Consider the following 20,812-nt stretch of genomic DNA (forward strand, 5'->3'; position numbering starts at 1 on the left):
ATGTGTAATCATGGAAGAAGATTTGAGTTTTTATTTACAGGTGAAATGAGGAATACATTCTCACCAGGACACTTGGAGTATCTGGTTCCTCGTGGTACTGGGTGATCCTCTGCTCTCTGCTCTCCTGCACAAAAACAACACTTCCCATAATGCTTTGAGGGATTCAAACAGCCAGTATAAAGTTAGCATTAGAGTTTAAGTGGTGTTAATATGTGGAGATTATCCTGCTGAACTAAACGTGTAAGTATCAATAGGCACGTTCACATCGCAGTACTTTTCCCACTTTAGTTCCGACATAGTTCCGAAATGTTGCGTTCACACCAAAAAGAGCCGGAACTAAAATTAGTTCATGAGAACCTTTTTACCCCCTTTTCCGTCCCTGCTAGAGAGCAGGGACTTTCGTGGGAGAAAAAGGTTCCTATTTCTGATTGCCTGGGCGGATTGCAGACCACGCCCCGTAAAACTCCCAAAAAGTGTTGTGAAGCCGCCATTTTATTATCCTCGCATTAGCATTAGCATTAGCCCAGCGAAGAAACACAGAGAGACTAACTTATGGCAACACAAAAGAAAACATGGGAGCGGTGGAGATGAGGAGGTGTCGGCGTTCTGGCGATTTGCTCTGAAGGCTTCAGTCGAAGCTGCTGGGAGTCCCAGCAGCTTCGACTGAAGCCAGTCCCCAACTCCGGGGACGTCCGTCCGGGGACTCCGGGTGGCAGTATACGCCGTGAAGTGGTTTGCGGCCTGCCAGTAAACCCAAAGCAGAAGAAGAAGAAGTGACGTCAGCGGCTTCATTTGACTAATCCTCCCTCAGGGACTCATTCTGGTTTAAAACGTCACCTCGGGCTCATGATAGTAAACATAGTTGATTTCTGAAGCCGTTTTTACAAATAGCTTTAACACTCAGAAAACATTCACCCTGTTTGAGTAATAACCACGATAGTATAATGAGACAATAGTCATGCTAATGGAGGTAAATATCTCTACCTCTCTATTGCTGATGTAGCATTTTGACTTTTCCACAAATGTTTCCTCATTAATATACTACTTTATTACATTTTAAACATGCTGCTGTAACCAAATCATTTCCCAAATTGGAATCAATAAAGTAAATTGAAATCTGTTTTAATGTCAGCATGTAGTGTTTCTATAGAGGCGGACCTCCACAGTACATTCAGCCTGAACTGTAACTGTATTTCCATTTGCTGACGCTGCATTGATTTTTGATGACCGTAGCAGTTGTTCCTGTCGCCTCCTTCCTGTGGTTCCTCTCTGCAACGTGAGATATACTTTACGACTTTACAGCAAGTGACTTAGAGTTGAAAACATAAAGGACTGATAAAAGGAAGCAACTGATAAACCCTCAGCCAATCAGAGCCAGCTAGATTATCACAAAGAGTTCAGTGTTGAGACGCTCAGCGATTTACTGCAGGCTTCTCTATAAACATCTGATTAAAGTCCTTCTTCATTTCACTGAGCCTCTGCAGCAGCTCAGGGAGCGGCACTACAAGTGGTTAAAGTACACAAGTATTACCAGAGGAGGGAGAAGTACTCAGATCTTGTAGTAAAAGTAAAAGTACTCAGATCTTGTCTTGAGTAAAAGTATTCAGATCTTGTACTTGATTAAAAGTAGAAGTACTCAGATCTTGTACTTGAGTAAAAGTAGAAGTACTCAGGTCTTGTACTTGAGTAAAAGTAGAAGTACTCAGATCTTGTACTTGAGTAAAAGTAGAAGTACTCAGATCTTGTGCTTGAGTAAAAGTAGAAGTACTCAGATCTTGTGCTTGAGTAAAAGTAGAAGTACTCAGATCTTGTCTTGAGTAAAAGTAGAAGTACTCAGATCTTGTGCTTGAGTAAAAGTAGAAGTACTCAGATCTAGTCTTGAGTAAAAGTAGAAGTACTCAGATCTTGTCTTGAGTAAAAGTAGAAGTACTCAGATCTTGTACTTGAGTAAAAGTAGAAGTACTCAGATCTTGTACTTGAGTAAAAGTAGAAGTACTCAGATCTTGTACTTGAGTAAAAGTAGAAGTACTCAGATCTTGTCTTGAGTAAAAGTAGAAGTACTCAGGTCTTGTACTTGAGTAAAAGTAGAAGTACTCAGATCTTGAACTTGAGTAAAAGTAGAAGTACTCAGATCTTGTCTTGAGTAAAAGTAGAAGTACTCAGATATTGTACTTGAGTAAAAGTGGAAGTACTCAGATCTTGTCTTGAGTAAAAGTAGAAGTACTCAGGTCTTGTCTTGAGTAAAGGTAGAAGTACTCAGATCTTGTCTTGAGTAAAAGTAGAAGTACTCAGATCTTGTACTTGAGTAAAAGTAGAAGTACTCAGATCTTGTCTTGAGTAAAAGTAGAAGTACTCAGGTCTTGTCTTGAGTAAAGGTAGAAGTACTCAGATCTTGTCTTGACTAAAAGTAGAAGTACTCAGATATTTTTACTTGAGTAAAAGTAGAAGTACTCAGATCTTGTACTTGAGTAAAAGTAGAAGTACTCAGATCTTGTCTTTAGTAAAAGTAGAAGTACTCAGATCTTGTACTTGAGTAAAAGTAGAAGTACTCAGATCTTGTGCTTGAGTAAAAGTAGAAGTACTCAGATCTTGTGCTTGAGTAAAAGTAGAAGTACTCAGATCTTGTCTTGAGTAAAAGTAGAAGTACTCAGATCTTGTGCTTGAGTAAAAGTAGAAGTACTCAGATCTAGTCTTGAGTAAAAGTAGAAGTACTCAGATCTTGTCTTGAGTAAAAGTAGAAGTACTCAGATCTTGTACTTGAGTAAAAGTAGAAGTACTCAGATCTTGTACTTGAGTAAAAGTAGAAGTACTCAGATCTTGTACTTGAGTAAAAGTAGAAGTACTCAGATCTTGTCTTGAGTAAAAGTAGAAGTACTCAGGTCTTGTACTTGAGTAAAAGTAGAAGTACTCAGATCTTGAACTTGAGTAAAAGTAGAAGTACTCAGATCTTGTCTTGAGTAAAAGTAGAAGTACTCAGATATTGTACTTGAGTAAAAGTGGAAGTACTCAGATCTTGTCTTGAGTAAAAGTAGAAGTACTCAGGTCTTGTCTTGAGTAAAGGTAGAAGTACTCAGATCTTGTCTTGAGTAAAAGTAGAAGTACTCAGATCTTGTACTTGAGTAAAAGTAGAAGTACTCAGATCTTGTCTTGAGTAAAAGTAGAAGTACTCAGGTCTTGTCTTGAGTAAAGGTAGAAGTACTCAGATCTTGTCTTGACTAAAAGTAGAAGTACTCAGATATTTTTACTTGAGTAAAAGTAGAAGTACTCAGATCTTGTACTTGAGTAAAAGTAGAAGTACTCAGATCTTGTCTTTAGTAAAAGTAGAAGTACTCAGATCTTGTACTTGAGTAAAAGTAGAAGTACTCAGATCTTGTACTTGAGTAAAAGTAGAAGTACTCAGATCTTGTACTTGAGTAAAAGTAGAAGTACCAGAGTGTAGGAATACTCTGGTACAGTAAAAGTCCTGCATTCAAAATGTTACTCAAGTAAAAGTATAAAAGTCAAAATATACTTAAAGTACGTACTCCAAGTATATATATATATATATATATATATATATATATATATATATAGTAAGTGCTCATTCTTCTAAAGATAATGAACTAATTAGGGTTTTAACTTGTACTTGTATTGGTGTATTTTGACATAGTGCCGCTCCCTGAGCTGCTGCAGAGGCTCAGTGAAATGAAGAAGGACTTTAATCAGATGTTTATAGAGAAGCCTGCAGTAAATCGCTGAGCGTCTCAACACTGAACTCTTTGTGATAATCTAGCTGGCTCTGATTGGCTGAGGGTTTATCAGTTGCTTCCTTTTATCAGTCCTTTATGTTTTCAACTCTAAGTCACTTGCTGTAAAGTCGTAAAGTATATCTCACGTTGCAGAGAGGAACCACAGGAAGGAGGCGACAGGAACTAGAGCAGTGGTTCTCAACTGGTCAGGCCTCGAGACCCACTATTTCTTTAGTCCAGTGGTTCCCAAACGGTGTGCCGTGAGGCAAGTCCGGGTGTGCCGTGGGATTTTGTGACAACCATACGTTATTATTGCAATATACAACTACACAAAAATAATGTTTTAATTTACTATATCAGTACTTTGTAGGGGACCAGGGACAGTTGTAACACGGGTCGGTTGTAACACCTTCAATATCTCCAATCACAAACAAGCTAGAGTGATGAAACTCACTCTGCACATGCGCAGTTAGATGGTAAGATCGCTGAGAAAAAAAGGAGCCACGTTTGAATTTCTCGCTTAAGTTATCAGCAAAAGTGTGTTTCTGAGGTAAAATATTAACTACAATGATATGATGTATTTTTTGGATACTGTCTTGAGTTCAAATGTCTAGGAATCCAAACTAGTATTATTAGAATCACTGTTTTGTAAGCTACAAATATAACTAGCTAAATATGGGTCAAGCTAGCAACCAGGCAGGTTCACAGGGGGTGGAAGCAAGACTGGTGGTCCTGGGACGGTTGTAACGGGACGGTTGTAACATGGCACATTTACAATGATGGCTCATTTGCTTGAATGATCAATTGTTCATTCAAGCATACAGTTGTATTGTTGGTTGGTGTGCATCGTCCCTGTACAAATAAACAGAATATAACACTGTACAGTAGGCCTAAAGTGTGTGTGTGTGTGTGTGTGTGTGTGTGTGTGTGTGTGTGTGTGTGTGTGTGTGTGTGTGTGTGTGTGTGTGTGTGTGTGTGTGTGCGTGTGCGTGTGCGTGTGCGTGTGCGTGTGCGTGTGCGTGTGCGTGTGCGTGTGCGTGTGCGTGTGCGTGTGCGTGTGCGTGTGCGTGTGCGTGTGCGTGTGCGTGTGCGTGTGCGTGTGCGTGTGTTTACAGTATGCCACATGTCAGAAAGAGGAAGACAGGCCACTCGCTCTGCTACAGAGGGCCTCAAATGAAGTGCAGAAGGGCAAATCCTTCAGGGAAGTGGCAAAGTCCCTGGTCTATGCCATGTCACCCTGTACCGGTTCCATAAGAGGAGGCTGAGGTTGGAGAGTCAGGGATCACAAACACCCCCAAGAGTAGGCTACTGGACACCAAAGAAGGTGTTCTCAACAGAGCAGGAGATGCTTTTGAGAGACTACCTGATGGAGGCAGCTGATTTGTATTATGGTCTCAGCTCAAAGGAGGTAGGTCTACATCATTAAGGTAGAATAATAGGCTATCTATACTGAACAAAAGAAAAGTAAGTGATCAAATATGTTGAGGCCTAGTGAACAGACAAGTGAAATATTTTCCAATGTATATTCATTTTAGGTGCGGAAGTTTGCCTATGAATTGGCAAAGAACTACGAATGCAACTTCCCTCAAACCTGGGCAGAGAAAGAGATGGCCGGAGCTGAGTGGCTCACAACGTTTTTGAAGCGGCACCCTACCCTCTCCATACGCAGACCTCAGGCTACCAGTCTCTCACGGGCTACAAGCTTCAACCGAACAAATGTCAACAAGTTTTTTGACAACCTGTCTGCTGTCCACTCCTGACGAAGCATGGTTTTGTCACACAGGACATTTGGAATATGGACGAAACCGGAGTCACAACTGTCCAAAACCCTGGGAAGATTGTGGCCAGAAAAGGGACCAAACAAGTCGGCAGTGTGACATCTGCAGAGCGGGGCACTCTCATCACACTTGCATGTGCTGTAAATGCATTGGGGAATTCCATCCCTCCAATGATGATATTCCCCCGGAAGAAGTTTCAGCCCTTCTTCACCAGCAATGGCCCTCCTGGCTGTATTGGCACAGCAAATGGGTCTGGGTGGATGCAAGAGGAAGACTTTGTGGTCTTCCTCAAGCACTTCCAGAGCCATACCAAGAGCTCACAGGAGTCAAAAGTGCTGCTGGTTCTGGACAATCATTCCTCCCACCTTTCTGTGGAGGGGATTGATTTTTGCAGGAGCCATGGGATCATCCTCCTCTCTTTTCCTCCCCACTGTTCTCACAAACTACAGCCCTTAGATCGCACTGTATACGGGCCACTGAAGAAGCACATCAACAGCCGCTGTGACAACTGGATGAAGACTCATCCAGGATCCACAATGACCATTTACGATCTGCCGGGCATTGTGAAGAGTGCCCTTCCTCATGCTGCAACGCCATCAAATATCCAGGCAGGGTTCGCGTGCACTGGAATTTGGCCTTTTAATAGAGATACTTTCAGTGACATCGACTTTATGCCATCCCAAGTCACAGACCGCCCACCACCAGAGCCTTCTACCAGTGCAGCTCCAACACCGACTGTGGCATCCTCTCTTCCACTCGCAGCCTCCTCTCCTCCACTCACAGCCTCCTTTCCTCTACTCGCAGCCTCCTCCCCTCCACTCACAGCCTCCTTTCCTCTACTCGCAGCCTCCTCCCCTGTCAGGCCATGTGTGGAGCCTGGGACATCATCCTCTGCAACGCCTTTCTCACCCATGTCCATCCGTCCACATCCAAAAGCTGGACCAAGGAAGCAGACCACAAAGGGGAGAAAAAGAAGAGAAACCGCTGTCCTCACAGACACTCCTATGAAAAATCTACTCCAGGCTGAGAAAAAAAGATCTAACGCAAAGAAGTGTAAAGCAAAGAAAAAAATCAATTTCTGCAACAAAAAAACCCCCAACAAGAAGCAGAAGATGCAGGACTCATCTGATGAAGATGAGGCCCAATACTGCATTGTGTGCCTGGAGAGCTACTCCAGGTCCAAGGAGATCTGGCTGCAGTGTTGCTCCTGTAAAGCCTGGGCACACAAGGACTGCACAGATGGAAGTGCCTTTTACACCTGCCACAACTGTGAATCTGATTAATTCTGGTGTTCTGTTTTAAGTTCTGTTCATTGTTCATTGTTTGATGGAGGATGTGTGAAACCCCATTTAAAATCTTGTTATCTAATTTGACAGCTTTCCCCTATTTTTTGTCATGTAGTGTGAAAAAAGGTAACCGTTATTAACATGTTACAACCGTGCCTGGCATGTGCTACAACTGTCCCTGTACACAAGGACAGTTGTAACAGTTGAGTTTTTAAAAAAAAATACATTTTCCAACCTGTACTTATTTCAGAAAAACAGCTTAAATACATTGTTTCAGTAGCTGACATATTGATAATGTATAATATAGCGAAATGGCTATCCAAAAAAAAACCCAAAAAGTGTTGCAACTGTCCCTGGTCTCCCCTACGTAATCTGCGCGACCTGCGCGTCCACATCTCCACGTGCAGTGCTGCATAAACATGGCTGAGTCAGCGATAACTCTCGAGGGGTGGAGGTATGCCCATTACTTTGAGTTCGTCCGAAGAATAGACAGGAATGTGACGGTGAGGTGCAAACTGTGTCCAGGCCAGAAGCTGTTATCCACTGCTGGAAACACCACGTGGTCAAACCTCAACAAGCACCTGCAAAGAACACATGCTAAGGTGAAGCTACCGCACACGCTATGTGTTGTTTGTTTATATCACGCAGTCTGTTCTTCTTCTCTGTCTTCCGGTTGTTGCCTGTTTTGAATGACAAATACACACTACCGCCGCCTGCTGGTAAGGAAAGTTATTGCCACTCACGCATGCGCAGTTCGTACGTGCTCGGCGAGTAAAGTAACGAGTTACTTTATGTAGATAGTAACGAAGTAGTGTAATATATTACTTCTTTTTTTTTAAAGTAATATGTAATATATTGTATTTTTTTAGTAACGACCCCATCTCTGGAGTTGGCGTTCTCTACTCTGGTTTACATGAAGAACAACAGGAGGTCACGGCTCTCTGTTGAACAGGACTTGCGAGTGGCCCTCTCCTCAGTGCCACCAAGGATTAAAACATTCTGCGCGCCCCGACAGGCACATGTATCTCACTAATTTGTAAGTCCGCAAAAATATTTACAATAGCACATGTTTCAATGCTGATTGCTGAAATGTTACATTTATAATGTGTAGTTCAGGACCATGGACAATGCAGCTTCCTTGCATTGACAGTTCTCTGTGCTGAATTTCTGCTGAGTTTCCTTTGCCTCATTTTTAATGTTGTGACCTGTCTGGTGTGAGTGTGTTGCTGCTTTGATGAAGCCTAATTTGATACAGTTTCAAATTAATTTCTGAAATATTTCTTTAATAAATATTTCATGAGTAATATAGTTGTCTTTGTCACATTTTATTTGGCATTAGTAAATAATTATGCACATTTACAGATATTTTACATGATATGAGTGATAACACGTGTTATAAGGGCTATTTTGCACAATAGGTGTGCCTTGAGATTTTTACTTGTCCTTTGGTGTGCCTTGGGCACAACAAGTTTGGGAACCACTGATCTAGTCAATAAATCGCGACCTGAAATTTTGAACCACTCAAATCTATTCAACAAAAAATGTTGCTGTAATATATATATATACACGCTTTTCAGCAAACAATATTAATGAAAGTGAAGTACAGTGCATATCTCCCTCATATCCCTTCACAGAACTAAAGTATGCTTTTAAAAAAGGTTTAATGAGATGATGGAATCAAAGCTGAACTAACATAAAAAGGCTCACATGCTGGAAACCCAACCCCAGCAGGGGGTCTGGGGGGATTCTCCCCCAGGAGATTTTTAGAAATACTAACATATAAACTACGCATTCTGGTACTCTGAGAAGAAAATAAATAAATATATTACTACCCGACATATTAATAATATTTGATGCCATTGTTTGTTTTCACTGTTCTGACAGCTTGCTGCTCCTCACAGAGAGAAGAGCAAAGAGGAGATAGTGGGTAAGGGTAGATAGCCCCCATTGTTCTGTGACCTGTCAGTCATCAAACTGGGGGTCATATTTCATTATGTGTTCATTTCTATCTGAAGTTGTACCCATGGATGTATAAAGAGTTCTACCGCAAAGCTATTCTCCGTGGGGACTTCCGGCAACACTGTTGATTCTGATTGGCCAGAAGACTCGAAAAAACATCAGCAAAGATGTTTTATTGAAAAGATGATCACTACGTGACAGAAGTTTTCAAAACCGTTGATGGTCTCCGGTACTTCCAGTCCAACGCCGACTTCATGCACAGCGTTAGAAAATCGGGCCTTCAAAATAAAAGTTTGGAAATTATGTTTTTTTCAATTCTTTTTTCTTCACTCACACATCTGCGACCCACCAGTTGAGAACCACTGAACTAGAGGATGCGATTCCTGAAGAAATTGCCGTGTGAATGCTGAAACGCTGACGCTGAACTGAATACCAACGTGTGGGTGAATTAACACTTTTCCTAATGCTCAAAGACACTTGTGTTTTGAAAGTTATGAATGTCGGGAGTAATAGCCGTCGATTCGTAATCGAGCTGAACGTTTTGGTGTCTGAACGGAGATCAGGAGAGTCTACAGATTTAACAGTAGAAGAACATATGGTGTGAAGAGTTCTCAGCATTCACACAAAGAAACTGCAATCCGTAGAACGTCTTTTGAGGATGCAGTTGAGTTATATCATAGGAGACAACTTAACTAATACTGTAAAGCAGAACATAATCAACTAATGAGGGTTTTATAGAGTATTCTTACTTTGCTGCAGTGCAGACACTTTCTGTTGCAATCCACGGTGCGATGATAACTTGTTTTGAATAACGCCTCAACACCTTATGTCTTTTTTATGTTGCTGCTTCTCATTTCGAGCCACGGATGTGTACTTATTTGTCTTTATTCTATGACTAATGTGTGCTTTTCTTCTCTATATTTAATAAGTTAGCTTACTCTTTGTGATGGCATGCCTCTTTAGTTTTGTTTACCTGCTATGCCATATTCACAGAGCTGCTTTTGATACATTTCGGGTCCATTTGATAGTTTTAGGGGACTTCAAACTGCCATTTTTTATGCTGAAAATGTCAGAAATGTATTCAACATCCTCAATAACGTCCAAAAACACTCCAAAATGGTCCAAGCCATAACTGCATGATGCTAATTGTGCAAATTGCCCAACATATGCAGGTTAGCATCCGGCAGTTTCTATGTGTTGGAGACCCTACTGTACATTTCTATCATAATTGATGCACACAATATCTTGTTTTTGTATAACTGCACATATTTTTATTCATTCTATTTCAATGTAAATACTGCTATATTTTACTATATTTTTGATATGTTATTATAGTTTTGTTAAAATAGTTTTCTATCTGTGTTTTACATTTCTGTTTTACTTGTATGTATGCACCACGACACCAAGTCAAATTCCTCGTACGTGCCAACCCACCTGGAGATAAACCTGTTTCTGATTCTGATAAAACGTCGGGGTACTCAACATGACCAGGTTCCTTACACTGGTGAGTAGATTATTAACTACAAACAACTGAAAATAAAGTAAATAGGGTTTTTGCTCATTGAGTTTTGTGACGCACCCCCATGTGGCGGCTGTGGGGGTCGGGGTCCAGGAAGTGGGGGTTGATGTTGAAGGGGACGAGGCTCAGGGCGGAGAAGCAGGGCGGGCACACAATGGGCATGTCGTTGGTGGTGTTGATGCTGACCGTCGCCACGTTGGTGCCGGCGCTGGAACCCATGTAGGGGACACCATCCTGGGGAGGGGGGCGCAAAGTGTGAGTGAGTGAGTAGATTTATGTTGCTGCCATGGACGTGTGTGTGTGTATATGAGGAGTTCTTTTCCAAAACGCTATATATCCATTTTAATAGTTTTCAGTAAAATGACATTTTTTACCTAGACTCACACATTTTGTTAATATTAAATGTATCCTGTTAAAATGGTTTGTTGGCTCAGTCTGAACATATTGAACAATGATTATTAAATCAAACAACAATATTTTTGATTAAATCAAAGTTTGTTTTTGTTTATTTTTCAAAACGCTATAAATCCATGCATTTTTTTTAATTGATGGTTTATGTCTTTTTTTTTTAAACGAGAACATGCAACATATGATAAGGGACTCATACTATACATGAATATAAATCAAATAAGTGCAAATACATGAAATAAATAAAACCCAAATAAAATAAATAGTAACATAAACTAAATAGTAAAATAAAATAAATATTTGCAATTTCACATTTCAATATTGTCCAATTTATAACAATATATAACACATACAAATACCACTATTACAACAATGTTAAAAATACATTCAAATCATTTAGTAACACATTTAGGCCAATAGTCATTCAGTGCCGAACCTGTAAAAAGTAATGATAGTAATGATAACGATATTCAATAGGCAACTAATTCAGTAATACATTCAATAAGGCATTCAGTAAAGTGTTGAACCTGTAAAAAGTAATGATAACGATATTCATACACACACACACACAATGTGTAAATGTTGGACTTAAATGCATGAATCTGGTGCATTTTGAGGGGGAAATAAAGAGACTACACCCATATGAAACAGAACTGTATACATTTAAATAATCATAAAATCATGGCCATAACCAATAACATCCCATATCCAATATGAAAAAACATTGAAACTTGTTTATTTATTTGTTTTTGGTTCATTTATAGTTGTGAGTGTGTCTGTGCTCCTGAACCAGCCTCTCTCGTCTCCCTCCTCTCCCCCCTGCTCCTCTTTGAGGCAGCAGCAAAGACTAGTTTTAGCTCTCAACAAGTTTTTAAAGTTTATCTTACCTTTTTTCACCTAGTTAACGTTTTTTTTTTTGTATTATTCATGCATATTTTACTAATCACTCCCCCCTCAAATGGAAATATGTGTTTACATAAATGGTGACCAAACCGTTTGAGACCCACTGAGATAACTTAGACTAAGTTAACTATCTAAACACTCAGAGTCCTTTACCTCACCTGAGCTGAGGTTATCAGTCTCTCAGTCTGACAGGAGAGGACTCTTCTCCACCTTGTTGACAGCTCATTATATCCATTAGCGCCGCTAGCTAGCACCAGGGGGGTATACTACGAAGCCTGATGTTCTCTTAGCGGCTAAATTCAGGGAAAACTCCGGCTTTCCGGTCCTACGAAGCTGGTTCTCTTTTTAGCGGCTAGATCTCCATGGTAACTTATGCTAAGCGGCTAACCTGGTCGGAACCAGGTTAGGTTGCAGGCTAAGAGCTCAACTCAGTGAAAGCACTGCCTGCTGACCAATCAGAGCTCAGTGTGCGGAGTTTAAAGCGATCAAGTCATATTACAGGAGAAAGGAAATACAGAAAAGCTGCCGTCGCAGGAAAGACGGCCGGCCAAAATCACCGACTGTGTGGACGTGAACATGAATAGAATATCAGCTCCATCTTCAGAGCAATCTGACTATTATAACATTAGCGTTAAGAAAGCGTACTTAAATATCTGCCACAACATAAGTAACCGGATCAGAGTCACATTAAGTACAGTCCGCGGCATATCACTTCATAATGTATCATCTCCTGATCTGAGTCAGCTGAGCCGTATCTGGCCGTGCAACACTCACAGCGTCACAGACTGGATGCAGAAGTATTATTTTAAGCAACACATTAAGTTGAGGAAACACTCGAGACAAATGTAATGAAAGTCAGATGGTGTCTTAGACGGGCAGTGATATCATAAACCTGTTAATGTACGCATTCAAACACTTGTTCTGTTACCAGCTGTATTCACCTTGCAGGTGCAGCTCTGTGGCTTTTATCCTGGATCAAGTGTTTAAGTCATGGATGTTTAAAGTTTAACTTCTTCATTTTTGACTAGTATTAAAGTTCACTTTTCATTCCGGAAGTATGACGCTGCGCTGTCAGTACGCTTCTCCATGTTTGTGATTGGTCGAATGCTCCAGATACCACCCCTCTCATGTGAACGCGCACCTAACTAGATAGGAAACGGCTGGCTTGAGCGATCCACTTGATAACCCGCGTCATAGGACAGTTTAGCGAGAGCGCGTATGTTTTGGATTAGGCCAACCGGCTAACTCAAACATATCCAGATTAGGTTGAACCAGCTTCGTAGAATAGGCCCCAGATGCTAACAACAACAACAATACACGTAACGTAAAATCCTCAGGCCAGCAGGCCACTTAGCAGGCCTGAAACGAAAGTTGTACTCAGCAAACACTTTAATGAAGGTCGCCTTGCAAACGGGAACCTTCTCTGGGTGACTGTTGCACAGGAGATTGAACTTTACAGATACGTTCCGGTCTTTTTGTTTGTTTACGTCTTGAACTTTCGGACGCTTCCTTTTCACTTGCGTGATGTCCAGGAGATGAAGTATAGCCCGGTCCTGGTCAACCTTGTTTGGTTTTTCATAGAAATGTTTGAAGTTCATCATCAGGTCGTCTGGTGACAGCTTCTCGGCCTGACAGAAACCTTTCGCAGCAGCTTTGTGTTGACATCCCACAGTCGGTATTAACGCGCCACCCGAGTGACGAACCTTCTTTTGTTGTTGTTTTTTGTGGTTTTCTTTATCCAGTCGACGTTTTCTACCCCCAGGTGTAGGTCTCACTGGCTCATCCAGGCCATCAAAGATGTTACAACAGTTTAAAGACATATTTCGAAGACTGAATGAACATAAACAAACCTCGACTCAGGGCGCCGCCATGTTGGATTGCATAGAACGCTCACCGAATTCTGATTGGTAGAGAGGATATATCGCGTTTAGGCTCAAAATAGGTTCGGCGTTTATCGCGGTTTGGAAAGGAACTGCATCTTGCCGTACGTGTTAAACAAGGATATATAGCGATTTGGCATGAAACGTTGATAGAGCAGTGAATAGGTTCAGTACACAGCAAAATGGCACGACAAACTCCATTTTTTTCAATTTGGCGTTTATAGCGTTTTGGAAAAGAACTCCTCATATATAGAATGTTTTATTCATTGGGATAAACCCCTTGAGATACACAGTGTGTGTGTGTGTGTGTGTGTGTGTGTGTGTGTGTGTGTGTGTGTGTGTGTGTGTGTGTGTGTGTGTGTGTGTGTGTGTGTGTGTGTGTGTGTGTGTGTGTGTGTGTGTGTGTGTGTGTGTGTTTCACCTCCAGCACTCTCTTCCTGATCTCTGTCAGCACCTTGTTGTCATAGAGACTCTTCAGCAGTCGGAAAGTGTTTCCTCCTCCTGAAACACACACACCGACATTCACATCTACAGGTACGTCTACAGGTTCGTCTACAGGTACGTCTACAGGTACATCAACAGGTTGGTCTACAGGTACGTCTACAGGTACGTCTACAGGTACGTCACAGGTACGTCCACAGGTACGTCTACAGGTTCGTCTACACTACAGGTACGTCCACAGGTACATCCACAGGTACGTCTACACTACAGGTACGTCTACAGGTTCGTCTACAGGTTCGTCCACAGGTACGTCCACAGGTACGTCTACAGGTACGTCTACAGGTACGTCTACAGGTACGTCCACAGGTTCGTCTACAGGTACGTCCACAGGTACGTCCACAGGTTCGTCCACAGGTTCGTCCACAGGTTCGTCCACAGGTTCGTCCACAGGTTCGTCCACAGGTACGTCAACTGCTCCTCACCTATAAAGATCCCGTCAGCCTCCCTCACAGCGGCGACGGGGTCCGGGGCCTCGTGGATCCCGTCCACCTCGTAACCTGCAGGGGCCAAACACAGCATCATTGGGAAATAACATCATTTTGTTTATTATAAACTAATGCACGGACACAAAGGAAAAATACACATTAGCACTTTGAGTTTTGTTTACCCAAATGAAAAGCGCGCTTATAAATAAAATATACTATTATTATTATTATAAAATATTCAATATAACTGAGGTTACCTACTGTAACCCAGCTTCTATGAGTAAATGGTGCAGCCCTCTAAGGCTATCGCTATTGGGTTATCCCTCTGCGCCCCCGCGCAGCACTGAAACACTTGTAGTCCACGCCCACCCGCTAGGTGGGCCCCACCCTCGGCCCTCCTTCCTGTATAAATAGGAAGGGTGCCCGGCAATCTGCTCCCATACAATATAACTTTTCTTCAGCTATTCGTAGAGCCAGTGGGGCCCAGCGCTTAGAGGGCTGCGCCATTTACTCATAGAAGCTGGGTTACAGTAGGTAACCTCAGTTCTATTTCGTATATGGCTTCGCCCTCTAAGGCTATCGCTATTGGGTTAAGGGCGAAGCATGATGTAGTCTGCGCCCCACTGGGTCCGCCCGGCACTAGAAGCACAGACACACCTGCTCAATAACACCCCCTGCCTGTTGTGCCATGTGTAATGGCGCCTCACAGTCCCTGGAACATAGCAAAACATGCCTAGCTTCCCGACGGGGTGAAGGCTGGGAACAATACATACCGACCGCTGTGAGAAAGTAGAGATGAAGGTCCCACCTTGTCCTGCGATCATAGAGGGGGAACAGCAGCTCTCTGCTGTCAGACAGGCAGGAGAGCGCCCAGCTGGATCCCTGATGTCACTCACTCTGACCAGGCACTCCGTACAAAGTGTGTCAGAGTAAAGGGAACATCCCTCTCATACAAGGGGAAAAGGGCCGCTCTCCGCGTGCCGAGAGGCAAGAGAGAGGCGCACAGCTGGCTCCCTGACGTCACTCACTCCGACAGGACCCCCAGTACAGGGTGCGTTAGAGAGGAAAGGGAGACATCCCTCAAATAAATGAACAGGGGGAAGACCAAGATGCAGCAGTGCAAATATATTCCACTGACATTCCTCCGTGCAACGCTGTGGAGGAGGAAATTCCTCTGGTGGAATATGTCCTCCACCCCAGATGAGACATATGCCTGTGACACAGCCTCACACAGCCAGTGTGACAGCCGTTGTGCAGACAGAGGTTGCCCGATCGAGCGCTCTCTATAGTGCACAAACAGGCGCTGAGAACGGCGCCAGGCCGCCGTGCGCGCCACATAGCAGGACAGCGCGCGCACAGGACAGAGGAGATGAGAAGTGGCTTCTTCCTCCGATTTATGAGGAAGCGGAAAAAACCCATCCAGGGTGATCACTCTTGACCTGAAGGAGATTGTGATGACCTTTGGCATAAAGGCTGGGTTAGGACGTAGCACAGCCGAACTGCCATCTCCTTGGATCCGGAGGCATGACGGGGCCACAGAGAGAGCGGATAAATCACTCACCCTTTTTGCTAATGTTAGAGCCAAAAGCAGAGCTACTTTGGCTGATAACATTTTAAGGGGAACCTGCTCTAAAGGTTCAAATGGGGCTTTGCTTAGTGCTCGTAACACCAAAGCCAAATCCCACTGAGGCGCCAGTGCGCGTGACACCGGTCTGAGTCTTCGTACCCCTTGCAGAAAACGTTTCGTCAGGGGGTGACTGAACAACGTCCCTGCTCCGAAACCCACGTGACAAGATGATATGGCAGCCGCATATACCTTGATTGTGCTGAACGCCAAATTCATGTCCAACAACAGCTGGAGGAATGACAGCACGTGAGGCAGGGGGCACGTAATGGGGTCCAGGCTTCTTTCTACACACCAACGCTGGAACGCTGCCCACTTGGCTGTGTAGGACGCTCTGGTAGACGCGGCCCTGGCTCCCTGAATGGTGCGTACAACATCTTGAGAGAGACCCAACCTCTCTAAGTGTTCCCATTCAGGGGCCATGCCCATAAGGGCTGGCCTATCACTGGGTGACTGTAGATCGCTCCCTCCACTTGCGAGAGAGCGTCCCCGTGCCACGGAATTTCCCACGGCCTGCCTGACAGCGTACGCTGTAGGCATGGAAACCAGGAAGCTCCCGTGCGCTCCGGGGCAATTAGGATCACTGACAGCCGCTCCTCCTGCACTCGGTCCAGGAACCGAGGAAGCAGCGGGACTGGTGGGAAAGCGTACATGGGGGAACGGGGAGACCTCTGCATGCTGCTGCTTTGCCGATGATCTCCGGCAGCTCCAGCATAATGCCACCCAACGCCGGTAGCGCCGTGGCAACGGAGAAGGAAACCGCGTGCTCGGCCGTCACACCCGTACCTCGCTCCGACCCCGTCTCCCCCATCCGGGGGAGAGGGGGGAGGGGAGAGCCGCATGGCGAGCCATGGAGGGCGACGGGGTAGGAGTCGTCCGACTCCTGCTCTGCACTCGGCTCCAGAGACAGGCCGTCGTCCCTGTTCTGGACGGGCCAATCGTCCTCCTCAGCCACAGCAGCTAGAGCGTCCGCTCTTCGCTTCCTGTCGGCTGACGGGAGACGGGCACAATGCGAACAAGCGACCTGCTGGCTGAGAGCCGCGTCCGCGTGCTCTAGCCCCAGGCAGGATTTGCATATTGCGTGTAAGTCATAGCTCATGATGTACCCCGTCTTACATGAGGGACACTCACGGACACAGTTGTTGCTCATGACTTGACTTTTCCTGTGCTTCAGTACTGTGCTGGTTGCTGAAGAAAAGAGGGAGCAGAGTGCCGGGCCCCCTTCCTATTTATACCGGAAGGAGGGCCGAGGGTGGGGCCCACCTAGCGGGTGGGCGTGGACTACAAGTGTTTCAGTGCTGCGCGGGGGCGCAGAAGGGTAAACCCAATAGCGATAGCCTTAGAGGGCGAAGCCATATACGAAATAGAACACACACACACACACACCTACCCAGACTGCTGAACTTGTCTCTGGCAGTTTTCGTGTAGGCGTCTCTGTCGTGGAGAGCGTAAGGAACAAACAGAACTCTCTTCACATCTCTTGAGGAAAACACAAACACAAACGTTCATTCAAACTGTACAGAGGCACGTTTACATCCAAGCTCACACTTTAAGTAATATTCATAATGTGTTTTACGGTGTTAGCCGTGATTAGGCTCTTCATAGTGTGTACTTGTCGGACAGTCTTATCTTTCGTGCTATTTTAATCTTTAGTTCTGTTTTATTTTCTATTATGAGATGTTTGTTTGTTTTAAGTCTTTTAATGTTTACATCATGTACACAGCCTTAAAGGTCAACATGCAGTATAAATGTTATTAGGAAAGTGATCTGGTGACGAGAAGTGGAAGAGCTGCAGGAAATGTACCGTCCGAAAAAGTGTGAGATGTTTCCCTGACAGTGGTCCAGATACCCGCTGCCGTGCACGGTGGAGTTAGACACCAGCAGGAGCCTCCTCTTCATCTCTGCACACACACACACACACACACACACACACGCACACACACGCACACACACGCACGCACAAAAAAATCTTGTTTGATGCCGAGTGATCCTTCGCCATGGCAACGCCATATGATGACACCCCATAATAAGCTAAGATGTCTTGAGGACCGAAGTACTGGGCCGTTTGGAGCATGTTCCCTGGAGTTATGAGAAAACCGTGTTTCGTGGTGAGAATTGTGTTGCCATGGCAACAGCATTCGACAACATTTCAAAAATGACATGTACATGTCTTCAGGGATGGGCTGTTTGCACACATGTGAAGTTTGACCACTTTTTGACCAGTTTCATAGGAGTTAAAGCAATATTGTGTTTTACGGTGAGGGATGCGTTGCCATGGAAATGGCATTTGATGAGACCTCAGATATAGCGTAGAGCTGTTAAGGCATGGACCAATGATATACATGTGAAGTTTGATGGCGATAGGATCGTGTCCATTGGAGTTACAGCGACATCGTAGCCTTGGTAACGGCACTTTATGAAACCTCAGATTTGAAGTAGAGCTGTTCGGGGCGGCAGTGTCAACCATCATGTGATGTTTGGCGGCCTTATGACATCATCGTGTTCCATGGCGAGGGATCGCCTAGCATCGAGCGAACGTGAATATCGGCGCCACATCGCGGCTACGTCGTGTGGGGAAAAGTTGAGATTTGTATGACTTTTCATCCCCCATGTATCGAGACGCTACCCGCCAAACTAGAAGTTGATCGGATAAAATCCCTAGGAGGAGATCTCTGAAGTACGGAGGGCGTACAGGAAGTCGGCCATTTTTTATTTGGCATTGGAAAAACGCCAAATTCGAAATGTCTGACTTCCTGTAGGTTTTTTTCACACTTCCAAGAGGCATTTTGGTTCGTCCGCTATCTGCCGCCATGATTACGGAAAAATGTTCTGTGCTTTTGCCGGTCGTTTTCCCTGTTTTGTGTGTGTTTGGCAGGGCTGGCACTTGGCGAGCGTTTACAATAGGCTCTTCACCGACCTCTGGTCTCAGACCCTAACAATTGGAATTATAGGAAGTAAAAGTTAGAATGCATTCCTGGTGCACATGTGCACCGAAAGTATCAAATAAAGACATACAAATAAGAAGTAAAAGGTCCATTAAAAATAAACAATGGAATAAAATATCTCAAACATGTCAAGTTCAAATGTGCTCTTTATATAAAGATACAATATAATAAAGACACACAGACACACACACACACACACACACACGCACACACACACAGACACACACACACAGACACACAGACAGACTCAAACACACAGACACACACACAGACACACACACACACACAGACACACAGACACACACACACACACACAGACAGACTCAAACACACACAGACACAAACGCACACACACAAACACACACACACAGATACAAACACACACACATACACACACACAAACAGACTCAAACACACACACAAACGCACACACACACACACACACACACAGAACACACACACACACATACACACACAAACAAACACACACAAACAAACACACATACACACACACAGACAGACACACACACACACACACACACACACACACACAGACAGACTCAAACACACACACACACACACACACAAACACACACACACAAACACACACACACAGACACATGAATGCACACACATACAAACAAACACACACAGACACACACACGCACACACAGACACAAACACGCACACACATTCACACACAAACAAACACACGTACACACACAAACAAACACACAGACACAAACACACACAGACACACAAACGCACACACATACAGACACACAAACACACACACACACATACAGACACACAAACGCACACACATACAGACACACAAACACACAGACACAAACACACACACACACACACACACACACAGGAACACACAGACGCACACACACACACAGACAAAAACACACACACACAGACACAAACACACACACAGACACACAAACGCACACACATACACACACAACACACACAGACACACACACACAGGAACACACACACACACACAAACGCACACATACAAACACATACACAAACAAACACAGACGCACACACATACAGACACACAAACACACAGACACAAACACACACACACACACACACACACACAGGAACACACAGACGCACACACACACAGACAAAAACACACACACACAGACACAAACACACACACAGACACACAAACGCACACACATACACACACAAACAAACACACAGACACACACGCAAACACACACACACAGGAACACACACACACACACAAACGCACACATACAAACACATACACAAACAAACACAGACGCACACACACACACACACACACACACACACACATACCTACCCAGACTCAGTTGTAGCGTCTCTGGAAGGAAACACTACCAGGGGCTCACAGTCCGCTGGTCACACACCTGAGCTCAGCCTGTGTGTGAGGCAGGCAGCGCGCGGACAGGTGTGACGTCACTGCGGGGTCGAGGTTCAGGAACGCCCCCCACCCGGGTATTCCTGTCCCACTTCACAACAACTTCTGCACACACTGCGCATGCTCAGTGATGGAAGAAGAACTGCTTTCAGAGTAAAAGAAAAACATAAAAATACAGAATGTAAAAAAACGTAACACACACACACACACACACTGTCATGTAAAGAATTCTTTACTTTTCTCAACTCTTCTTCAGATTGTGTTTTCACCAAACTTGCATCACATCATCTCAGGATCTCCCCTGCCACCTAGTGGGTGAATTAGGAACTGAACACACATCATGTTCCCCCTCTGTGTAGGAAGCTGCTCGGGGGAACAGACCTCATCTCATCCTTAGCAAGGCAAGTTTATTTATACAGCACCTTTC

At 44.1% G+C, this 20,812-nt stretch overlaps 2 protein-coding genes across 2 annotated transcripts; one reads left to right on the plus strand and one right to left on the minus strand.

Annotated features, from left to right (window-relative positions):
* Positions 1-64: 64 nt before the first annotated feature.
* On the minus strand, positions 65-20,479 carry si:dkey-69o16.5 (uncharacterized protein LOC100149419 homolog; the record flags this gene model as incomplete). The annotated part of the gene is given in 7 exon segments (XM_034198536.1): positions 65-124; positions 10,331-10,504; positions 13,883-13,962; positions 14,385-14,459; positions 17,402-17,490; positions 17,816-17,912; positions 20,308-20,479. Coding segments are annotated over 6 exon segments (573 nt in total), but the record flags the coding sequence as incomplete, so codon positions are not given.
* On the plus strand, positions 4,858-7,211 carry LOC117534359. Its single transcript, XM_034198535.1, has 2 exons — positions 4,858-5,136; positions 5,264-7,211. Exon 2 carries the CDS (start codon positions 5,524-5,526, stop codon positions 6,787-6,789), a length of 1,266 nt encoding a protein of 421 aa, XP_034054426.1. The 5' UTR covers positions 4,858-5,136; positions 5,264-5,523; the 3' UTR covers positions 6,790-7,211.
* Positions 20,480-20,812: the final 333 nt, after the last annotated feature.

Source organism: Gymnodraco acuticeps, unplaced genomic scaffold, assembly GCF_902827175.1.
Source record: "Gymnodraco acuticeps unplaced genomic scaffold, fGymAcu1.1, whole genome shotgun sequence".
Classification (NCBI taxonomy): domain Eukaryota; kingdom Metazoa; phylum Chordata; class Actinopteri; order Perciformes; family Bathydraconidae; genus Gymnodraco; species Gymnodraco acuticeps.